At 39.8% G+C, this 25,755-nt stretch overlaps 1 protein-coding gene across 4 annotated transcripts in view; it reads right to left on the reverse strand.

The window, feature by feature from the left end:
* TOX3 (TOX high mobility group box family member 3) overlaps positions 1–25,755 on the reverse strand; it is a 108,859-nt gene that overhangs the window by 28,933 nt on the left and 54,171 nt on the right. For 3 of the 4 annotated variants that reach the window (XM_067020094.1, XM_067020092.1, XM_059043708.2), the window contains exon 2: positions 2,726–2,791. In XM_067020094.1, the coding sequence (XP_066876195.1) occupies positions 2,726–2,770 (45 nt within the window). In that variant the 5' untranslated portion in view covers positions 2,771–2,791. Of the gene's footprint in view, positions 1–2,725; positions 2,792–8,852; positions 8,970–25,755 lie in introns of those variants that run through there. The other variant, XM_067020093.1, reaches the window with a different exon arrangement.

The following is a 25,755-nucleotide window of genomic DNA, read 5'->3' on the forward strand; positions in this document are numbered from 1 at the left end:
TAGATGCAAAACATTAGAGCATAATAACACATTTGAAAGCTAGAATGAAATATTAGATTTTCTGACATATTTATTCTAATAATGACCCCCCCAAGGATGTCAATTTCTGACAGTGGTATCCCGAGTTCTCAAACACAAAGGGATGAATTGGCCACAAGCGTGGTTGGCTAATGAATGTAACCCTATGGCTGCATTTGCCGTTATTTTGGCACTAATGTGGTCTAGTAACAGATGCAACTGTAATTTGTGACTCATTTGCTACCCCATTACTGCTTAATGAAATCTAACATATCACATTAACAATACGGATAAACACTCATTCTTGATATGTGGCATTTGGCTGTTTTCATTACCACTGTAATTAACACTTGAAATATTATTTCAATAAATATTTAAAGTACTTTAAAAATGGTCAGGGTAATCATGACACAGACAGAAAACATAAAGCAAATGTGTGAATTTCAAACCCAGAGCATCCTGGTCCCCGTAGTTTTATCTACAGGGCGATATCTATGGGAAGGGAATCGGTTTCAGGCACAATTTCGACTTTACAGCATCAATCCTCAAGTCTTCCTGAATTAGTCTGCACTCATTAAAATGTTAAAAAAACAAATAAATTTACTTTTAATGCAGTGTTTGGGAATAGGCACATACTATAACATAGTGCATTAACATTTACTTGGGCTTTATGTTTTGTTCAAGAAAAGATGTACAGTGAAATAATTATATAAGATTACTTCTTAAATTCTAACATGTCTTAAGTGAGGCAGTAAAATTAAGGTTGTCATTTTTATTTTTGTTAAGGAATAAAGAGAGATCTTACATATTATGTGTTCCTCCAGTATATATTTTTAAAGACAAATTAATTTTGAGCTAGAATTAATATATTACTATTTCATAACCCAATAAAATAATACCATAATATATTATATAACGAAGAAAATGCTAAAATCTTAAATGACTTTTAAAGAGGGGTAATCCATTAAATATAAAGTTAAACATTCCTTAGAGAAAAGAATAATCACAACACTGGTTATCTGAGATAATAAAAATTACCAAGTATGGCAGCAACCAAAGAAAAAGACATTGACTTTTGCAACTATGCCATATGACCAATATCAGATTAATCAGTTTAGTTTATATGATTACTTTTTACAGATATTGACTTTCCAGTGTTTACCTTGTACATGTTAAAGTAGTATGTACATGATTAAATACCATCTGTACTGAAATGTTCAAAACATTTGTTCCTTTTGATAAAAATGCAAATCTGGAGAACTGTTGTATCAACATATAACAGCCAATGTCTGACACGGTGAATTATCACAGCTGGAATTAAATTGTCTCTGAACAGCTGCTGGCAGTAGAGCTTTCATCAATGTTTGATTCAAATGTAGGGAAAAAAATCCTACAGAATGAAACATCATGTTGTCCTTACAGATGGGGTTTGTGCTCATTATCACAAACAACACAGCAGCCAGTGCCAAACAATATTCCCTTATCTAGGCAGTATCCTTGGTTAGAGAGATGATGGTCACTGCAAAAATGATTAATCCACGGATACTCTGAGTTCTCGATTCTCCAACTTTTTCTACTCATTTCTCCAAGTTAATTTCTTCCATACCACTTGCTTCCCCGTAACTGAGATCATTTACAAAGCCATTATGATTTTCATTCTCTGGGGTCAAGCTGGTCCAGTTTCCTATATTTGAATGTATTTGGAAAATGAAGATTTTTTATTACAGGAATCACAAGAGGAAAGGTTCCATTTGGACCAATTTCACTTCTCCTTGTTCTTGTTTTAAAATCTTAAATCTCACACAGTCTACCATTTTTTAGGAAACCATTTCTTTTTTTAAAAATTTGTATTGGAGTACAGCTGATTCACAATGTTGTGTTACTTTCTGCTGTACAGCAAAGTGAGGCAGTTATACATATACATATATCCACTCTTTCTTGATCTAATCAAGATGGAGGTTGTTCTGGAGGGCAGGCCAATGAGACCAAGACAGCAGCCTTAAGTCACTAAGTAGGGAAGGCAGTGAAAACAGCAATAAAAATATGTCTGTTCCATGGGCACTGGTAAACTGCAGACAAACTCAGAGCCACCATGGTGTTGCATTTCAAATCCATCGACTGATTTTCCTAGCTATAGCCGAGTCTTGGAGCATGCCCATTCATTCATTCATTCATTCATTCCTTCAATACATATTTATTGAGCATCTACTATGTGCCAGGCGCCGTACTAGGGTGTAGGAATCTAACAAAAACACTCATTTTACACCACTCTCACTGAAGACCCCAGAAGTTGTAATACTGTTCTGCCACACTGTTCCCAAACCATGTCAACTCAATGAAATTATCCCCAGAGCTGTGTGAAGTTTAAATATTTTCTATTAGGAGTCCCTTCCATCCTAGTTTCCAAATATAGTTTGGATAGATATTCTATCCTTTCTTATATATTTACTTTTGCTTGCATCTATATTCTTTTCATCAAGAGATGTGTATGTGAATTACTAACGTTCCTAACAGCCTATGGACGAGTGATAAAGACTTGTCAGGTTATTTTCTCTTCCAATAGGTTTTTCTCGTTTTTCCTCCAAAGTCGTTACCTCGTGCCACGTAATAACAAGATAAATTCAATACTTGGCTTTTCCCTTCAAGCCTGTTAAATGATCTAAATAACACACAAAACATGAACAGATACATTAAGGCAGACACCTACCTCGCTGGCTGCAAAGAAAGCGTTGTTTGCTTCAGCCATATTCATGTAGTTATTGTTGTTTCCAAACTGAAAGAAAACAGATCGTTTTATGTTACTATGCAGCATCATAAAGAATTCTGAGGGTTTACTTACTGCTCGTATGGGATTTGGAAAGAATGTTGGTGTTATGAGATAAAAGGGTGGTTTCACTCGGACCAAATGTGAACTGTGACAGATTTCAGAGCACTATGCTATATGCTGTCGGCTGGTTCCCTTAGAAAATAAAGCACCGAGTTAAGCTAACGCGATAATTCTAGAAAATAGTGTTGTTGCTCATCGAGACTAATAGCAAAGGGAGACAACTGTAAACGTTTGGCCAACTGGTCACTAGTGGGTGTTGTTTATCGAACTGGCATTTGTCAGAGGTTAGCAGGAAAAGAGTTTTCCAAGAAAATCACCCTGACACATTTTTAAAGCATGTTGGGATTTCATAGCTTACTTTTCAAGAACAGATGTCACAAGTGTGGGTAGGTTAAAATGTGAATTAAAGTGAATAGAATTCAATTCCCAGGACTCAAATTCTATTTTCCCGTGAATGGGGTGTGGCGTGAATATAAATAAATAATAAGACTAAAGAGTATTTTTTAAATCTCCAGAGTTTAAAACGATATCTATATCCATCAGAGCTGTTGAAAACAGTGGTATTTAATCTCTCAATGTAACATTAAGTGCAAAGAGGTTTAAAAAATAAGCGGGATCCTATGAACACAGCAATTTTTAATTCCCTAACACAATAGCCCATTCAGGCCATCACAAGTAAGACTGTATCAGCATTTCAGACATAAGCTCTTTCCTTCTAGAGACCTGTTATCAAAATGTAAAACTTGGATTTTGGCAGAAACGTATTTTCAGGTTCAGATGGTCTAAGTAGGAACGTTTTGTTGCTTTAAACATTCTCTTATCAGTCTGGCAATGTGGAAAGGCTCTGTGAGCATAATTATCCGGAGCTATATTATTTTCATGATTTTTAAATGGTAAAAGAATGCCCTTCTTTTCATAAAGTGTATTATTTCCTTCCTTTCATGCATCAAATAACACATAGGTTTGGTCTCCACAGGGTGAAATGTATATCCATTCTCTATTATAAATAGAGCTAGTAATTATTTAAAGTAAAAGGCACAATTTTCCCAAAGAGATAGGTACACAGATAGATACAAACACACAGATAAATACAGAGAATAAATATAGATACAGACACATAGATATGAAAGACCCACATAATCCTCCTCCCAATAAACCCACAAGCACTTATTTCTGGGGGGCTCTCATCCTCTGACTCTGAACCTGTAGGGTTCGTGCACAGAAGCGGGATTGACACGCTGCACTTTCTCATGTCAGGGATCCAAGAACCAAACAGGTTTTATACGGAAGGCTCTAAGGGTTCCAGAACGCTGTTATGGTCTACAGAAGCAAAATCCCACCCTGTAAAATCACACCTAAATACATCCTCACACAACGAGCCCTCAGATTCATTTGGATAAGTATCTTCATAAGGATTTATGAAAGATGTGTTTGTTAGCGCTTAAGAAAGCCCTTTAGTTTCTCTGAAGGCATGTGACATCAAAAACACATGGTGATGGCTTCACAAATGTATACTTATCTCCAAACTCATCAAGTGTATACATGAAATATGTAGTTTTTTTTATAGGTCCATGATACCTCAATAAAGTGTTTTTAAAATAATTTTAAAAGGGCTTCCCTGGTGGCGCAGTGGTTGAGAGTCCGCCTGCCGATGCAGGGGATGCGGGTTCGTGCCGCGGCCCGGGAAGATCCCACATGCCGTGGAGCGGCTGGGCCCGTGAGCCATGGCCGCTGAGCCTGCGCGTCCGGAGCCTGTGCTCCGCAACGGGAGAGGCCACCACAGTGAGAGGCCCGCGTACCGCCAAAAAATAATAATAATAATAATTTTAAAAATAAAAAGAAGCACGTGAGCAGGAGCATGGACACACACACCGTTTTCCCCCATTTTTTTAAAATATATGCAAGAAAAGGGATAGGTTTCTATCTTGGAATTTTTGATGAATGAATGATTTTAGAATTAAGATCTCGGGCCTCCATTCAGAATGTTCTTTTTGGAGATTTATGAGAACTTGGGCCACGATGCATATTCCACGTACCCATTCCTGACTCAAACCTCCTGAAAGCCTGTATCACAACTTTACTGTTATTTAAATGTAGGTTTTGTTGGGGAATTAGAAATCCATTTAAGGCAAACAGCTCATTATCAGAGAACATTTTTTTAAAGATTAAACTCACTTATTATCTAATAGCACCTAAAACAACAAAGAAAAATAAAATGGCTATTAAACGAAGGGCCTAAACAATTCAAAAAACAAATTAAGCTTACAGTGAAATAAGAACTGGGTTAGAAATCCTCTTCTGAACAGTTAGTATGCGAATGTAATTACTGAAGAAACCACAGCTAATCAGCTGTGAATTGTATCCATTAATTAGTATTTGCCCTGGAGAAATGAGAAAAATCAGTAACAACGCTGGCACGGTGGCGTGCTGGTGAGCCACGAGGCGGCTCCCACCGTGGTTCCTCAAGCAGGTGGCTCCAGTGGTCCACGTAATTTGAAAAGCTCTCACCTGAAGTACTGAGCTGGAATTACAAAGCACTCCTCGCATATCTTTTGTATCTATATAAGGCCTTAATTAATGGCTTTTAATTTGGAAACACTCGGCGATCAGGCGGGAACAGCTATAAATCATTTCAAATGGAAGGAAAGGTTCCTATTCTGTTTGGGGCAAAATATCTCCTCTGCACAGATGGATTCAAACGTTGACTTGCTGCAATCATCTTTCTTCTGTGCAGGGGGCTGGGCCCCTGGTTTAGAGAGGAAGGGTAGTCAGAAAAAAAAAAAAAAAAAAAAACTACAGGATGCCCAGTTAAATTTCATTTTTAAATATACCACTTTTTATTTTAGCATAAGTATGTCCCTTGCAGTATTTGGGATATACTTGTAGAAAAAAATTATTCTTTATTTATGGGGGATTCAAATTTAACTGCATGTTGTATGTTTTTATTTGCTAAATCTGGCCACCCGACTGCCATGGTGGACCTGATCAGGAAGAAAGGGATCCCACGTTTCCCTGGCTTTACCTTATTGAGTAATGCTAACTTAATTTATTTTCTTTTAAAACATGACCTCTGAATCTTGTGTTGCTTGTTTCATGTAAGAACAGGTCCAATTCTGAGAGAAAAAGTGAACCTTTGGGGAGGATCTCAAATATAATGACCTCAGAACAGTTAACTTTAACTGAATTGTGTACAATTAAATTTATGTTCTAAGAGACCATGACATTGGTAAACACATTATATTACAAAAACCCTAGGTCCACGAGGGAAGGGGCCTTAACTGTGTTCACTGTTGTCTCCCTCAGAACTAACAACAATGCCTAGCATGTGAGAAGCCCTCCACTGTTTCTTGAAGGAAGGGAGAAAGGGAGAAAGGTCGAAAGGTCATTCGCATTTTAACTTCAGTGTATCATAATCGACCATCCTAAATGGAGCAATTTTATCCCTTACTTTTTTATGATGATAGTGATAATAAGGGTTTACCCAGTGAAGTCCTCTACATAGTTTCATTTAACTTTCCAGAGTGGGACCAAATGTAATTTATTTTCCCAAGAACCAGTTAGAGAAATATAATTACTATCCCTATTTTACAGATGAACACACTGGGGCCTTTCGGGGTCAGGCAACTTGCCCCAAATCACAGATACAAGCAATGAAGTCTGACATCCCTCCTACTGCATAATCTGCATCACTTAGGTTCCAATCGCAGTAAAAAACTTGAATATTTCACTCGGTGATCAATTTCAAAACTTTATTTTTAACGATCTTACTCAAAGCTTGAATTTCCCAGAGGGTATCTCATTTACTAAGTCTAGTAAAACGTTCCTCAAGAAAAGGGTTCCAAAGTCCAATAAGTTTGGGAAAGGCTGCAGATCACTGCCCTCTCTTGGATGAGTCACAGTGCTCGCTGTAAAGTTAAAGGCTCTGAGAAGTCCTGCAGTTCACTCTTCAGCAAATATTTCTATGCCTACAACATGCAAGACACTGGAGACAAAATGACACAAAAGACGGCAAGGTTCCTACTTGGACACACCTGACTCTTCTTTAAGTGGGAGATGGTAAACTTCCCTCCCAGGTTCGCTGTGGAGTGCTTCCTTTTCGTTTCCCCCACGACACCCTGTGGGAACACACTCTGGGAAACCTTGTTCCAAATCCTTTATTGACAGTACTTTCTTACTCTCCCTGGATCCTTCTTATAAAAGCTAATATCGTAAATTTGCACCATGGTAAAGTTTACGCATTCTGCGAATCACGTAAATGCGAATGTCTAAATTATGCGATTCTAAGTCACCTTAATTTGGCCTATTTCCAAACGTTTTCGGTGGTAACTCTCCACTGATGTTCCTTCCAGGATCCCCTACCCAATGATATAAGGTTCTTCTATGCGATTTCAAGAGTCAAAACAAAATATTTCAAATAAATTAAATGAAACTCAGGTGAAACAGAGAGTTAACCACTCTAAAGAGCATTTAAAAACATTATGAAAGAAATAGGCCAGGGCTTCCCTGGTGGCGCAGTGGTTGGGAGTCCGCCTGCCGATGCGGGGGACGCAGGTTCGTGCCCCAGTCCGGGAGGATCCCACATGCCGCGGAGCGGCTGGGCCCGTGAGCCATGGCCGCTGAGCCTGCGCGTCCGGAGCCTGTGCTTCGCAACGGGAGAGGCCACAACAGTGAGAGGCCCGCGTACCGCAAAAAAAAAAAAAAAAGAAATAGGCCAATTCCAACTGCTTTAAAGACCTCATATATACTGGGAAATGGTCACTGTGAGGCAGGGACATTTATGAGGTGTGCTAGTGATGATCGGTCCTTTCCAATGTGATGGGCTCTAATAGGTGTGATCCCCAAAGATACATTCCCAAAAGATATAATTATAAAGCAGAGCTAAAAAAATTTACTCTGCGTATCTTAATAATTTCACAAAAGAACATCTTCATTGTACTTGGAGGTAGGTTTGCTTTCACTGCTTGATGAGTAATTATAGCTTTGGCAAATACAATTTATGAAGGACATCAATTAAAAAGGAGCATCGCAGGATTTAAAAAAAAATTATTAAAGACCATCGTGTTTGTGGCCTGACGAGCCATGTGAAATGCCAAAGTACATTAATGGAGATTGTTAAGTCTAGCTCGTCCAGCAAAAGGCTTGGAAGACAGTGAAACAGCAGACAATAACCCATCTGTAATCACAAGATGAAGACTTCAGCCTGATGAGTCCACACAACATCATTTTCACTGAAATTATTTTGACACCCATGTGAAGAATTGTATGGGCTTCTAATAAAGCAGCATTAACTACAGGGTATCAAACAGCTAAACGGCACAAATTTAATCCTAAAAAAAAAAAAAAAAGATAATCCTTTGAATTCTCTTTTCTTTTTTCCCATTAGATTTGTTAGCAGACACCATCCAATTTGATGCCTCAGTAAGGACATCTGTCAAGTTGCTTACACAAATGAACTGTGCCATCGTGGATCAACTGTGCCAGGCATGGTCACATGATAGAGAAGGCTGCACTGCTAGGTTCACACACTCTCGAAGGCTCTGTTAACTGCCCCGCGGAAAAGAACTTACCAGAGATAATCAAGTTTTAACCATTTTCAGCAGTGGTAATCTGTTTCAAGATAGAAAGCCCCAAAGCGTGAACACAAGCCCAATATGGCGAATGATAATAATACTGATGACGATCGGGGTAAATTTGGAGTGCCATACCAGGAAACAGAGAATGACTTGGTCAATAAAGTCAGTCTGTACCAAAGGTTAGGGGGTCAACAATAGGCTAGAAACAAAAAACTGCAAACAATGGACTATGGAGGTATAATTAGCAGAAGAACATACATATATATACACACATAATTCTGCTAATTATACAATTATATATTGAGAGAATTATGCACACACATATATACAATTATACACACATACATATATACATATGCACACATACATTAACAGGTTCAAGTACAAAGCAAGATTTTTTTGTAAAGAAATAAACTTTCAAAAATATTATTTACCTTTGCATACGCTAAAAACTCCTAGATAACTATCTCCCGAGCACCGGACTCATATACACAATTGCCCACAGCACTTCCCCTTGGTTGTCAATAGGCATCTCAATCATGCGAGCAAAACTGAATTCCTCATCCTCTCCCCAAACCACTCCACCCGCAGCCTTTCCTCGTCTCCTTTGATGGGGAAGTGACTCAGTTCCGGTGACTCAGGCCAAAAATCATCCTTGAATCCAGCCTTTCTCTCTCCTTTCCCTCATCAAATCATCAAAGGACTCTGTTGGCTCATCTTTCCAATTATATCCAAAGCTGACCGCTTGCCACCCCTCCGCAGGATTCAGGCAGGCCCCAGCCGTCCGTTCCCTCCTGCATCCCTGCTGCAGCCTCCTGGCAGGTCCCGCTGGCTCTGCCATGCTCCCACCACAGTCTATTCTCAGCACAGAGCCAAAGGAATCCTTTGAAAATCCAAGGCAGATCACATCGCTCCTCTGCTCAGAACTTTGCGATGGCTACCCATTCACCCAAGGGAAGAAGCCCAAGTCTGTACAATGGCCCCATTTCTTCTCTGACCTTTGCCAATGTTCTCCCCCCTTGCTTATCCTACCCTAGCCCTGACGGCCTCCTTGCTGTTGCTTCAAGACCCTGAACACATTCCTGTCTCAGGGCCTTTGCCCTGGTTGTTTCCTATGCCCAGACTGTTATCCCTCCAAGTGTCCCCATGGCTTGCTCACTTCCCTCCTTTTGAGTCTTTTCTCAAATGTCACCTTCTCTCTGACCACTGTATAAAATTTCTTTGCAGCCCTCCTGCACCTCTAGAACTCTACCCTTCTTTCCCTACTCGATTTTTTCTATAACACTTTTCAACATATTTCTTGTCTTTCTCTCCCACTAGATTGTAAACTTAATAAGAATGTGTTATCTGTTGTTTACACTGATGTCCCAGTGCCAAGAAGAGTGTTTGATAACTAATAGGTGTTCAATAAATCTCAATTGAATGAACAAACAGATGAATTAATTTCTAGGTGTGAAATGATGGTTGTCCTCCAAGCCAAGCAGGGCACAGAATAAGCACTTGAAATTCAAATGAAGAGGAGAAACCAAGCATCTGTCACCACAGGTCCCTCCAAAAACCACGCCTATGGGGAAAAAGTGGTAATAGGAAGAATTGTACATTTTAATAAAATGAATATTTGAAACACTAGAGATACTTAGCTTGAAAAATGTGTTATTCTAGCAAATGCACTTACCCTTTTCTAGAAAAGATAAAGAGGCCTAGGTGGGTGGGATTGGAGTGTTAAGGATGGATGCCTTCAGTGGCCAAAAACAAGCTGCAGTGAAAAAAGAGGCAAAAAGAAAAGAGAAAGCCAACATTCTAACATCACTAGGGCAAGAATTTGAGCATTAAATTTGATAGTTGATTTTTTTCTCATTGAAAAAAATCCTGTTTTTTGAAATTTTTGCTTTGTAGTCTAGGTCAGAGTTTCTCAAAGTGTGGTGCTAGGGACCACGGAATAAGCAGATGCCTGGTAACAGTGCAGATGACCTGATCCCCACCGTGGATTTACTATATCAGAATCTCTAGGCAGCAGGAACCTAAAAATCTGTATTTTTTTTTTTACCGGCTTCTCAGGAACTCTAAAATACACTCATAGTTGAAAACGATGAGCCTGATTAATCTTAGGCTAATGGGTAGAAATTTCTTTTTAAAAAAATCCTTTCCATATATCGGATGGTGATCTTCCTGAAATGCTGATATAGCACAGGCTGTAGTGTTTAGAATAATAAAGGCTTCGTTCAATTATTTACAATCTCTTATTCCCTTTCTTGCTTAGAGGAAAAAGTAATCACTTGTGAGGTGACCCCCCCCACCTCATGACCAGGAGGAAGGACTGAAACATCCTAACTCGGACCGAGTAGGAAATGCAAGTTCCACTGTTAGATTTTTCAACACGTTCTGTGGACCCACACAAGAAACAACAATGCCTAAACATATGGACTCTACCCAAACAGGGAGGCCTTTGGATTTTCATGATCTGGACACATCTGAGTCTGTGAATTGCATAGCCATCTGGACTAATTAGAAGTAGCAAGAAAAAAGAAAAAAAGAAAAAAAAGTCCCAACAACTTCTGAAACCCAACTGCACTTGTTTAATATCAGAAAAACAAATATAATAAGTAGAGGAGAGGGTGCTAAGCGTCTCAAATCAAGTTTTCTTTTTAGCAAAAATGGAGCAATCTTTGGGACTGGCCCAGCAACCGAGCATCACCAATGTTCAGAAAATAGGAAAAGGCCTGATTTTCCTTAAATACACACCAAACGGGGCCAAATATGCTGTGGAGTGACCGTGCCTTTTGTGTAATTATAGTTTATCTCACTTCCTCCCAAAAGCCTTACCAACACTTCAGTGAATACCTATTAGATGCTAATTTAAAAAGTAGAAGTAGAAGGCGTGATTGTTGGTTTTAAGCGATGACAATTCAGTTAGGGTGACAGGACAAAAATAGTTATCAACCGAAGGGCCAGGTCAGTGAGTGACACTGACAAATGGTCTGCAAGTTTAGCAGACGGAATCAAAAAGGAATGGCCTTTCCGAGGAACACGTCTTGAACCAAGGAAGAAGGCAGAAGGAGGGGGTGTCCCAGGCAGAGAGGATGGGGTGAGCGAAGCTGCAGACCTCAGCGTGTACTGGCTTCTTTCCAGGAACAAATAGAGACCTATCTGGCTGCAGGGGAGGGGCGGGTATGGAGGGAAGGTGGGGTCAGCTGGGAGAGATGGTTGGCAGCCAGGCTCTGGAGGGCCCTGAAGGCCCCTGAAGGCCAGTCTAAGTATGTTGAAATGCACTGAACAGGAAGGTCCAGGAAGGATTTTGTTGGAGGGAAGAGGTAGCGAGAGAGATGCAAAGCCCGCCCCTGAGCACATAGCTAGTGGGAGATATGCAAGATTGGTATCAGGAAAGACAGAAGCTGGGAGACCAGTTAACACTGCAAGCCTGGCGCAAAGTTGCAGATGCCGAGACCGGGCAGAGGCAATAAAAGAAAGAATGAAATACAGACACAGCGCTTTGAGGTCACGGGTCAGACTAACTGGCTTTGTGTTCCAATCCTGCGGAGCTAGTTGTGGGGCGGTAGGCAAGTTACCGAACTCATCTCAAGGACAAGTGCAAACCCCAGCTGGGCTACTTGCTAGCCAGGGAATTGTGCACAAGCTAGTTAGCCTCTGTGGCCTTCAGTTTTTCCATCTCTAATGCTGGGATAAGAATACCATTTGCCTCATCCTGGGGGTTTTGAGAACTAAATGGGTTAAAGCACAAAAAGCCACCTTCTCTATCTGTACTCACGGCTAAGGTGACATTTCAAAGAGTCTTGCAGAAACCAAAACAGACCAAGCATAGCTGTTTTACAAACTGCTGTGGCTTACATGACAGCACGGGAGGGTGTTACTACCTAAAGAACTCCAATGGCTTCACAGTGCTATTCAGAGTAAAATCCTTACTCCTCCTGTCCATTGGCTACAAGTTCCCACATGATCTGGCTGCTGGTTCCTTCTCCAAACTCCCGCCTAAGAGGGTCACTCTCACCCGCTCAGCTCCAGGCCAGCGCCCTGCTGCCCTTCCTGCCTGGACTGCTCTCCCCTCTGTCATGATTTTATGTAGGTTTCTGCTTAATGCCCCTCCCCAGGTTAGTTTAGCTACAATGGCACATACACCCCATCCTCGGTCTTTTGTCTATTCCCTTGCTTTATGTCCCTTCACAGGACTTGTCACTGCCTGACTTCACCCCATTTAGTTGTCTGTCTCTCATCTTACTACAACGGAGTCCGTGGTGACAAGGAATTCGTCTGGTTCCATGTGGTTTCCTCCGGTCCCAGTGTAAGTATGGCTGCCCACAGTAAGTATGTATCAGTATTATCAGTGGAATGCATGAGTGAATGAATGAGCCAGAAAGATCCAAGTTCAAATCCCAGCTTAACCACTTACATGCTGGGTATCATCAGGTATGTTGCTTCACGTTACCTCTCTGAGCTTCTGTTTCATTTCTAAGGAGGAAAGGATAGAACTTTGTGGGACTGGGCTACGTAAGGAGAAGTAACATAAGACAAAGCCCCCAGCAAAGGGTCTTATATGGAAGAGGCACGTGATTAAAGAAAAAAAAAAAGTTGAGAGTGAAGAGCCTGGAAAGGTAGGAATCTGGTAATGTGGGAAAAATAAGTGGATCATTGAAACATTTCCTGCAGTATTTATTAAGTGCCTACGATATAAAAGACAGTAGATATTGGGTAAAAAATATGTGAATAAGACTCAGTTTCTACCCAAGAAGAGCTCTAATGGAAAAGATAGGTAGGACGCCACATGACAGGTGCTGCACTAGAGATATAAGCAAAGCACTCCCCCTGGAAAGTCAGCAGAAGTTTTCAAATAAGAGGAGCCATTTAAATGGGGTCTTGAAGGATGTGTAGGAACTTGCCTATGAGACAAGAGCACTCTGGTAGAGAAAACTACTTGTCATAAAGTTGGCCTGGCAGACAAAGAAATGGGGATGCATGCATTCTTGGCAGAGAGGACAGAGGGAGAGTAGATATGGGAAACGGTAAGTGCAGACTGCTCTTTGGAGAGGTTTAGCTCAGACATGCTGTACGGATAAAAGGACACTTGCAGATGTTTGCAAGTAGAGGAAAGACTAAAGACACAGGAGAAGAAATATCAGCCGACAATAAGCAGAAGAAAAGATTCAGAGTATAACTTCCAGAAGGTAAGAATAAAGTTTTTTCTGTGTGTCTTCCATTGTATTTGGCAAACTGTGGGCATCTTTTATATAATGATAGCAACTTGTAAATTAGACATGCTTGGTCTGTTTTGGTTTCTTGAAAAGTACTGAAATGAGAGCTAAGAGTAGCCATTAATCTGGAGAGAAAAAGTGGTTACTTTCTTTGATGTCACTGTAGGAACCAGAAAGATCCCTGCCCTGTTCCCCAAAGATCTGACATTCACATGCAAATTTCTGTTACCGGTAGCTCATCAGGTGGGTTTAGAAAGGGCTGTGTTTCGTAATAAATTCTAATATCCCTGGGAGGAAGAACAACTTAGTTTCCATCTGTCATGGGCACTTTAGTGTGGATTCGTTTACAGTAAGTAGATCCACTGATGCACACAGTAGGTATCATCTACAAGGATGCTCAGGAAACAAGACCTTGGAATGTGGAGAAAAGGAAGGGACCCCTTCTGCACTGTTGGTGGGAATGTAAGTTGGTGCAGCCACTATGGAAAACAGTACGGAGATTCCTCAAAAAATTAAAAATAGAACTACCATAAGATCCAGTAATTCCACTCCTGGATATTTATCTGAAGAAAACAAAAACACTAATTTGAAAAAATATATGCACCCTGATGTTCATTGCAGCATTATTCACAATAGCCAAGATATGGAAACAAGCTAAGTGTCCATCAATAGGTGAATGGATAAAGAAGATGCATGTGTAGTAGTATACAATGGAATACTACTCAGCCATAAAAAAGAAAGAAATCTTGCCTTTTGTGACAACATGGATGGACCTAGAGGGTATTGTGACAAGTGTAGTAAGTCAAACAGGAAAAGACAAATACCATATGATTTCATTTATATGTGAATCTAAAAAACAAACAACAAAAAAGAACAAACACAATTATACTCCAATAAAGATGTTAAAAAAAAAAAAGAACAAACATAACAAAACAGAAACAGACTCACAGATACAGAGAACAGATGGCTGCTAGAGAGGAGGTGGTGGGGGAAGGATAGAAATAGGTTTCTGAGAGTAAAAGGTACAAACTTCCAGTTGCAAAACAAAGTAAATGAGTCACAGATATGAAATATACAGTGTGGGGAATATAGTCAATAACTATGTAGCATCTTTGTATGGTGACATATTGTAGCTATCATTTTGAAATGCATAGAAATGTCGACTCACTATGCTGTGTAACAGGAACTAACATAGTGTTGTAGGTCAATTATACTTCAAAAACAAACAAATTCATAGAGAAAGAGATCAGATTTGTGGTTATGGGGGGGGGGGAGAAGGAAGTGAATAAAGTTGGTCAAAAGGTACAAAACTCCAGTATAAGATAAATAAGTACTAGGGATGTAGCATACAACATGATAAATATAATTAACACTGCTGCATGTTATATATGAAACTCATTAAGAGAATAAATCCTAAGAGTTCTCATTGCTTGGAAAAAAAATTTTTTCTATTTCTTTAATTCTGTATCTGAATGAGATGATGAATGTTCCCGAAACTTATTGTGATCATCATTTCATAATGTAAGTCAAATCATTAGACTGCACACCTTAAACTTATACCGGGCTTATATGTCAATTATATCTCAATAAAACCGAAAGAAAAAAAAAGAAAACGACACCTGGAAAAGCCTTCCTTGGCACCACGTTGCCCACCCCTGGCTGCACTGGCTTCTCTTCTTCCGAACTCTGAGGCAACCTGTACATCACTCTACACTGTGCTAAAATGATCCATTTTCATGTCTCCCTTGAGGGCAGAGGCTGTATGTGACCCACTGGCCATTGCAGCACCATGGCCTGGCCCACAGGAAATACTCAACTGATACGGCCTCAGTATCAACTCAGGGGTCCTTGCAACTGGCAGCTTCGGTGTGTAGCTAAGCCATTTATTTTGGGGGGCACATGACTCAGTCCACTTCAAATTCAGGTGAACCACTGTGAGGGTTTGCCAAAGCACTGCCAAGTCTTAAAACAAAATAGAAATGGAAAGTCATCTAAGATAAAATCTGAGTTATTTTCCTTGTACTGCCAGACTTTGTAGTTAATGCTGCAATCAAAGGACTAAGGACCTCAGAGACTTTCCACTGAAAGCAAACTTGCAGGTCTCTAATGACATGACATATGTATACTGAATACCTTCAATCAGTCTCCTGGGCCTTGCTTCTCACACAACCCTATGAAATTTCAAATGTAAAAACGGAACCACACATTAAGCAAAATGTTCCTCAGTATTTTTAAATGAAAACATTTCAACTAATTACAGCATTTCTCTAGTTCAGTAACCAAACTCTACCAACCAAAGGTAAAACAACGTGTTCTCTAATTTCAATCAATCCCTCTAATTATGAGTTAGTATGAATTCTGTCAAAACATCAATGATTTTTCTACATTGTCTTCCACTCTTTGATCACTAAAGTATAAAATTTAATGCTCCTAAACTGTGTCATATCATGTTTGGGTGCCTAAAACAAATATGCTCATACAGAGATGCAGATAAAGCTATAGATATACAGATACAAATACGCAGGTATATGGATCAGTGGTTCCCAACCAGGGGCAATTTTGCCCCCCAGGGGATATTTGATCCTGACTGGAGAGACTTTTTATTGTCATGACCAGAGAGTGTTCTGGCATCTAGTGGGTAGAAGCCAGGGATGTTGCTAAACATCCTGCAATGCACTGAGCAGCTCCCGCATCAAAAAATTATCCCATCCAAAATGCTAATAGTGCCAAGACTGAGAAATCCTGATATAGATCAATTCATACGTTAAGCATAAACAAAAGCTATTTAAAGTATTTTAAAATACATATTACAGGATTATTGCTTCTACACTATCCAAACACAATCAGTGTCGTTCCTTCAAGTGGGCATTATGCTGATTTTGGATATATCTACTTATAAGATTATTGACTGCAATTAAGGATTATCTTAAATGTGTTTCAAATATGTATCAACTAGTTGGTTGTCAGCTCTAAAGCTTTCCATTTATTTAAATACTCAGTTGCGTGTTTTTTCCCTGTTTTGAATAGGTCAAGAAGTAGAAATAGTTTAAGACGTTATTCTAAGGCTAACATTTTAAAAATAGCAATAAACCTATAAATTCTTCCTGAAGAATGATAAGTGACTTAATGTGTTTATTTTCCAGTCTCAGTCATATTTGTTACACCAAATACTGGAAGCCCACTTAACTCAAAAATCATCAATGATAAGAGTTGGCCAGCATACATAATCATTTAAATCAAACAGGATTACATATGATGTCTATAAATGTCTATAAATTCATATCTATCATTTCCAAAAGCTTAAGAACAAGTCTCAGATACTTGATAAGAAATTGTAAGAGTGTACGAGAACCCTGGTTCTGTTCTGGCTACGGAAACATGTCAAGGCTAGTGTTTGCCAGTGTCGGGCTGGGAGTTTTTGCTCACACTGCAAGAATATCTTGATTACATACATTTTTCTGTGATTCTATGATTACTTGAATTCTGCAGGGACAACTTTTTACCAGATGGGCGATCGTATAGCTTTCATTAGTTCTCTGTATCTTACCAGTTATGTTTGCTTATTTATCTAAAACCTTTTACTAGGAAAGGGCTCACACGAGACTCTAAATCCCACTTCTGATAAGGTCTCGGGTCAGGAGGGAGGGAAATTACATTCCTCCCAAACAGCTATCCTGAAATCCGTAACTTAAGATTTTATATCTTATATTTATTTTTAAAGGAGGTTCCCCCCTGCTTCTAGGCCTATATTTCAATTAGTTTCAGTATGAGGCTAATGGTTTTTTAAACATAATCATAAAATAAAATCCCTTCAAAGTAGGAACTGTTGGCTTTCATCTTGAAGACAAATAATGGAATTCAGTCAAGATGTCAGTGTTAATCTGGTGTATAGCTCAAACTTATTTTAGCATTTTACATAAAATAACCATGAATTTAAGTGTCCCTAAATAAGGGAAGCATTTTATTCTTGGAATCCCAAACAGTCGTTGTATACCATTACATTCAAGATTACCTTAACATTTATTTGCATGAATTTAAAAAGATGTGATTATACAGCAATTTATAAGCAGCTATTCTTAAATCATATATCAAATTTTACTCACTTCAGCAAAATCCAAATTCTGTTCCAGAAGAGTGACTCAAGTATATGAAGGCAAATTATATCAAGTTGTAAATGCAAAAGTTACCCCAAAGGAGGTAAGACATGTAAAAATCTTAAAACAATCACAAAGGGATATTAGCTAGGCTGTGTGTTAAACTAAAAACAGTATGTGCATCCTATCTAAAAATGTACTCATTCTCCTGCTAGCCACAGTTAAAATGCAACCTATTAGGGGAGGAAATTTTTGCTCAGAAACTTCTTAAAAAAGACAAACTACTTGGCTTCAAAGTAAAACGTTAGCACCTTATTTACAGTGACTCTTATAAAAATGTACATATTTATCAACCTATACTGACTCCATTTATTCCTAGGAAGAGATTTTTTTTCTCATTGCTACTAGGAAGAATATATATGGCACAAAGGAAAAATTACTACACACTCTACAGTGCTGGTTAATAACAGAGGAAAAAAGTAAGATCCATCTATAATGCCTATCTATAAATTTCTTTGGCCATGATAAAAATAATTTAGGGTATGAGTTTTTAAAGAACTGCAGCTGTCTTCATATCAAGATTAATATTGAAAATAAACCCTGTATAATAGGGCCCCTGGGATAAGGAACAGATTCCATGAGGTACGTCCATCTGGCACTGGCCACGAGCTGTTCCTTTCACTGTGCTGTCTAAACACTCCATACCCAAAATAAGTGCTCACAGAAAGACCATGCCCTCAAAAACTACACCTACCGCCCAAGCTGTTTCACTTTCATCATGTTTTAATGACTTTCATCAGATTATAAAGAGGTGAAGCTGCATATCCTAATGCACAACTAGGGGGGAAAAGGTACATATAAAAGGGAAACTCTCAACCTAAAAGATCAGACTTCTACATGGGAAAATAAACCCTCCAGAGATAACAGGAAAGGTGGTCTATTAAGTCAAAGTTCTTGACCCTTGCATTGACCAGAAAAGAAGGGCTGACAAAACACCAAGTGTTCATCTCCTTCTGGCATTGAACAACTATCAACTCCCTGCACGTGCCTTTCGAAAACAAGAGCTACAAGGAAACCCTCACCTGCTTTCTCTCCACTGTTGGGCAAAAGTTTTTAAAGTTGCTTCCCCTACTAGTCAGGGCAGTTTTTAATACAAGGAAAGTAACTTTACCAAAGAGACAAGATTTAATTTCTAATGGCAGAACCTGAAGTGGATGCTGTAGATGGCCACCTGGAACTATATCAAGTGTTGATTTGGGACAGATATTAACCAGGGAATGCTCACCCTGGTCTTGAGAAATTTGAATGATGGAAGGTCCAGATAACAACATGGAGTTTTACAAAGTAGCAGTTGTACTGAAGTAGAAAACATATCTTTGACAATAAGCACAATGTCACATATTTTAAATGGAGCCTAACAGTCATCAAACCTTACGAACTCCAACAGTTCATAGCTCCATTAGCTAACTTAGGTCTTCCCAAGAATGATACTGCATCAAATATAAACATTCTAGAAAGGCTGTATGTCGTGGATTTTATTTTAAACAATTCTAAAGTGGCTTTAATGTCATAGGAAAATGGTCATGGTTTGATAGAAAACCATGATTCAAAACCATATGCAGTGTGAAATAATTTTTTCTTTTTTTTATGCTTTCTAAAGTTAGCATCTACTAGTTCTGTAATCAGAAAAACTATATATTTTCAATGGAACTGCTCCCAAGAAGGATATCTTTAATCTCTATCAGCACAAAGCACATAATAAATAAAAATATTGAAAAAAAGTAACAGCAATAATCAATTTTTACTGTTCATTCATTTACTCATTCTTACAACAAATATATTCTGATAACATCTATGTACCAGGGAGTTTGCTTAAATACTGAGAATAAGACATGAGCCAAAAAAGATGGTTCCTGACTCCACGGAACATATAGTCCAGAGAAGAGAGATAAGATAGCAATTAAATGATTATAGAAATATTTGGTGAGACTTCACCTGGGAAGTATGCCTTGAAGAAGGACAGAGGGTACAGAATGGATTAGAATAGATGCTGGTAGACCAGAAGGAAGATATTGCAACAGATGAGATGAGAGGCGACAGTAGCATTAACTAAGGTGGGAATGGTGGGGGTAGAGACGTGAAGATGGGGTTAAGTTGAGGAGTGGATGGAATCCAGGGATATCCCCTGGACTCCATAATGAGCTGAGAGGGGTGCGGGAGAAGGGGCTGCTATCAAGGAAGATGGCTAGGTTTGGGGCTCGTGTAACTGGAGGGTGGCTGTGCCATTCATCCAAACAGAGGAAGCGGAACAGAATCAGACTTGGGGTTGGGGGGTGGGCTGAATCATGGGTGCATTTTAAATGTGTTGAGATTGAGGCACCAAGAAACATCTGTAGTTTTATAATAGTCAAGAACAAGCGACTCCATATTAGATCTGTTCTACTGCCTGTGCTGAGTCAAGCTGGCTCTGCACCTTTTGTAAAAAAAATAAAAAGTTGCCTACAGCCTGCAATATACAGGATAGCCTAGTCTCAGGACTCTGACCTTTAAGAGCCCCATTCATATAGAGATAAAAAGTTGCAGAACCGAAAATAGCATTTGGTCTGTTGGAGGTTTACAGGAACAGGTGACCTGACCTGTATGGACACCTACAAGAACAAAGGATTCCGAAACCAAGAAGTCTGCAACAACTAATCACACCTCTCCTTCACCTTGCCTTTAAAAGTGCTTTGCTGAAACCCTTAGAGGACTGCAAGGTTTTTGTTGTTGTTGTTGTTTTTGCGCTATGCAGGCCTCTCACTGCTGTGGTCTCCCCCGTTGCGGAGCACAGGCTCCGGACGCGCAGGCTCAGCGGCCATGGCTCACGGGCTCAGCCGCTCCGCGGCATGTGGGATCTTCCCGGACCGGGGCACGAACCCATGTCCCCTACATCGGCAGGCGGACTCTCAACCACTGCGCCACCAGGGAAGCCCAAGGAGTGCAAGGTTTTTGGGCACAAGCCACCCATCTCCTTGCATGGCCCTGCAATAAACCTTTTCCTGCTCTAAACTCCGATGTTTAGGTATTGTTTGGCCTCACTGTGCATTGGGCACACGAACTTGTGTTTGGTAACAACTGGGATTGAGGGACCAAGAAACATCTGTAGCTTATGGGAAAGGTCTGGAATAGAGAGAATTTTTTTGTGAGAATCTTTTTAAGACTCACAGGTGCAGATGCTCAGTGAAGCCATGAACATGAATGGCACTGGGGAAGAGAAGAGGCGTAGAACAGAACCTTGACCAGCTCCAATGTTTAAAGTCCAGGATGTCGACTCAGCAAAGGAGCCTGTGAAAGCGTGGCGAGGGGTGTAGAAGTGCAGCCTACAGAGAGTGGCATTCCCAAGGTCAAGAGAAACTACAGTAAGAAGAGAGGAACTGGCCCTGCTAAATACTGCGAAAACAAAGCACGATGAAGTATTTCAACGTCTGTTGGATTTAGTGACACCAAGACACTTTGCTGTTCACAAAAGGCACTTAGCATTAAGATAAGGGAGGGGTAGTACCAGCTGCCCTCAAGGGGTTGTGAAGACAATATAGACACACAGGCAATGACACGGAACCACGTCCAAAAGAAACTCTAATACTCAACTCCAGTTTTGGTGGGAGAAGAGAAAAGTGGAGAAGCAAGAGGTAAGGTTGTGGCTACAGAAGATTTTACTTATATAAAGAAAATATGATGAAACTTACTTAATGTTTTAAATCAATGTTGTAATAAATAAACAAATGAACAAACAAGTAAATAAATGTGATGAATGCCTATCCTACAATCTTGATTTATTATGGGAGAAAAAATAATAAGCATTATGCTCTTAGCATATAAATTATCCCTCAATAGATAAACAGAGTCCAAAAGCATCTTTAAAGGAAAAACCCTTAGAACAAAGGGACAAAAAAGATTTTCTTATAATAAAGCAGAAGATGCATTTTCTGGGATTAGTGAAAAAGCCTTGTTTGCCAATGAGCTGGAAGAGCTGTATGGCCCAGAAACTGTTGGTTCCGGGCCATGATAAGCACACAGCAGTGCCATGCCTTACCCCTCCACCTCACATCCCTTCCCACCAGAGCAGCTGAGTCATAGATGAAAGAAAAGGAAAAAGGAAGACATCCGCTTCATCACGAGTAGTGGCAAAAGGGAGAAAAATGAGCTTTCCCAATACCCTTTCACAGCTAGGAAATGTCATATGTTAAAAGGTATTGTGGATTGATTTCAACTCAGTACTTAATTCTAAAATAGGGGTAGCTCAAAATTAAACATACATGTAATGGAGCAAGAAATACTTCCCCTCTCCAATTTTACTCACCCACACCCTTTAAATATGAGGAATTATCCAGATGTGTTCAGAAGGAAATGACATCTAGAAGACACAGGGTTAAAAGGATTGCTTCTATCTACTAGGACAACAAATTTGGAAGCCTGAAACTGCCACTGTCACATTATCTTCTCAATATTGTTTTAAAAACAAGAGAATCAGACTAGATTTTGTAGTTAAAGTTAATGCATGAAATATTAACTGGAAGTTGGAGGAAATTTCTAATAAATTTGAAACCACTTCTCACAAAGCAATTTGATTGTGATAAATGTTGATGTTGGGGCCCTTTACAACTCAGTTTGTCTATGAAGCCATCAAATATGAATTCTTACAAGTCTGTAATTTTTGGAATCAAAAATTCAGTGACTTAAAAGTAAAATTTCCTCCAGATTCTGATATGTATAAAGAGTGAAATTCAGAAAAATTGCCATTTGCAGCAACATGGATGGACCTAGAGATTATCATATCAAGTGAAGTAAGTCAGACAGAGGAAGACAAATATTATATGATATCACTATATGTGGAACCTAAAAAATAGTACAAATGAACTTATTTACGAAACAGAAAAAGCCTCACAGACATAGAAAACAAACTATGGTCACCAAAGGGGAAGGAGCAGGGGAGGGATAAATTGGGATTATGGGATTAACAGATGCACACTACCATATATAAAACAGATAAACGATAAGGGTTTACTATAAAGCACGGGGAACTATCTATATTCAATATCTTGTAATAAACTATAATGGAAAAGAATTCAAAAAAAATGTAGATAGACACATGTATGTGTGTAACTGAATCACTTTGCTATACACCTGAAACTAACACTATACTCCAATAATAATTAAAAAAAGAATGAAATTCATCCACCTTGAATCTTCCGCCTTTCATCTGAGGTCCTGTGAGCTCTATTCAGTAAGCAAAAGATAAACTTCCAGGTTCCCGAACTTGAAAATGAGTAACTAACTGTACTTTCTCCATCTGTAGCCTCCTGGTATATGTTTTCTTTCTTGAATACATCCCACTCTTTCCCAGCTTCAGGCCACCTCCTCCATCTGAAATGCTGCTTCTCTCCACCCCCATCCCAACATAACCCTGCCCCCAGCTAATGGCCTCCTGTTGAAATTCCATGCTTTCATCAAGATGCAGCACAAACACCTCCTCTCCTGCAGGATTCTTCCCAGCTCAGGCTACCAGAGTTGCTGTCTCTTTCTTTGGAATCTTCAAAGCCCTTCCTTCCCATCTCTTTTATGATGCTCAGCATGTGCTGATAATGACGAATTCTTCCTGTGCTTTACCCCACCACCCACATCTCCTACCACACTGGAAAGTCCTTAAGGGCAAGGACGATCTTGTCCCCTCTGACTCTTCTGCAAAACAAGCTACCTACAATGCGTTTTCCGTAAAAGAGACACAATAAGTATTTGGATTTACTTTTTCACTCTGACATGAACTTTTTTTTTTTTTAGTGGAAGAGAAAATACCAACAGAAGAGAAAGAAAACCAGGGTCACAAAAGTAAAGCATAACAAGGAAAAGGGATTCAAATCTTGACATATTACTTGGGTCCCAAGAAATAGACTCCCCCAAATTGTCTGCAGATCTACGACTGACTCATTTATTCAACACATGTGTACAGAGCCTTCATTACAGAACACACACACACACACACACACACACACACACACACACACACACAGGACTATGGAAACATGAGCACCAAAAATATGTATCTCCCAATAGGCATGATCTCTATATTATTAGGTTTCTGATCTCAGCAGAGCCCCTGCAAACACTCAGCAATCCCTGATCCATTTCCCAGAGCATTTCTACTGAACCTCTCCCCTCCCCTCCAGCTCTCAGCCAATCCCCACCTACTCCTCCACTAGACAACTTTGTCCCTTACCAAAGAAAGCAGAGGCCATCAACTGAATTCTTCAACTGTCTACCCCAAACCAGCACCCCAAATCATCCTTTTCCTTCCTTTGCCAAGGAGAACGTGTTTTGCCTCTACGTCCCGTTCCCATCTAGACTGATTCTATCAATTTACCTCTCATTTGATTCTTAACTTTTCCCACTTCACTGCTTCCTCCCTAGGCTTATAAAAATATCCAAATCCTTGGAGGGAAGGGGAACCAAAGACTGCTGAGACCACTAAGCCCCTCTCAAATTAATCTCCTCCCCTCCCCGCCATCCCCACCAACCCAGATTCCACCTCCACACTTTGATCTTTCATTTACTCCTAAGGCTTCAATCTGTCTTCTTTTATTTAATGAACTGCTGTTGTTGAGTCTACCATGGACTCCTAATTACCAAATCCCACGGACACTTCCCTGTAGTATCTCTGTCTCAAATAATCACTTTCCCTCCTCTGATACTTTCAACCATTCCCTTTTTGAAAGAGTGTTTTTCATTTGGAAACTGTGACTCTCCGCCGGTTTTCTTATCCCCCTGAAGATTTCTCAGTTTCTTCTTAACGCATGCTCTGATAATTCATCACGTCCAATGCATCAGCCACCACCAACACTCTCCAAGCTAAATATCTGTCATTGTACTGAGTTGCAATTTTCCAATTCCTACTGAATATTGCAATAGATGTCTGATCAACTCAAATTCAACACATGCAGTGCAGAACTAATCTTTACCAATCTCAGCCATATTTCTCTCAAGTAACCATCCCAAACAACACCTTTGATCTTCTCTCTCATCTTCCACATAAGGTCTGCGGCTCTGCCAACATCTTTCACATCGCTTCTTCTAATGGCACTGCTAACCCTCACCAACCCTCAGACTCCAGTTTCTCTCTTTCTAATCCATCCTCCACATGACATCTAGAGTTACTTTTCTCTCAATTTATCTCCTAAACAGCATTTTTATTACATTATCTTAAAAATGGAAGATACTGAAAAGCATGACAAACAGAAAACGCCTTTCTCATAACAACATGATCATTCAATCTTTTGGTGTCATACTTTCCCAATCTTTTCTGGTTTTCCCTTCCACAACGTACATAATCTTTAAAACAAGATCAGGATCAAGGTGTATATTTAATACACTTTTTAAACTTAAGGATATTCCACAACCATTTTCCTCCCTGTTACCATCTAGGAGGTGATTTTTCACAGCCATGCTGGATGCCAAGTCATGGCTTCAGCATCATTTACTTCATCAGTTCTCAGTGGGCTTAGCCTTCCAAAATGGAACTCTGATCGCACGTGGCCCCGTGGGGCTTAAAATCCTTCAAGGCTGCCCGCAGCTTACGGATTACAAACTTTCATCAGTAGGGAAAAGAAGCCATTCACAAGTCCACACCACCTTATCTATACAGCCTCATTCCCTTCTGCCCCTCTTCCCTGCTGGCAACCTCACCCTCTTTATTCCTATGATCTTTCACTTCTTTGGTTCTGCCCGTCTCTCTCCTAGAAGTGCCCTTTCCTCTTACCATCCAACTGTCCCATCCATGCCCGGGCTGTCTTTCACACTAAGTATGACTGCTTCCTTCACCCTTCTCCCTAATTAGGCTTTAAACCCCTCCAGAAGACATACCATCTTATGGCATAGCTAAAGACTTAGAGCAGCGCCTCGAATTTGTGTTAAATACGTGGGGACAAAGGCTTTTCATGGGGGTACGTCACCAGTGTAGGACTTAGTATGTAATATGTATAATAAGAGCTCAATTTACTGAATGCATA

This window comes from Kogia breviceps, chromosome 18 (genome assembly GCF_026419965.1).
Source record: "Kogia breviceps isolate mKogBre1 chromosome 18, mKogBre1 haplotype 1, whole genome shotgun sequence".
Lineage (NCBI taxonomy): Eukaryota > Metazoa > Chordata > Mammalia > Artiodactyla > Physeteridae > Kogia > Kogia breviceps.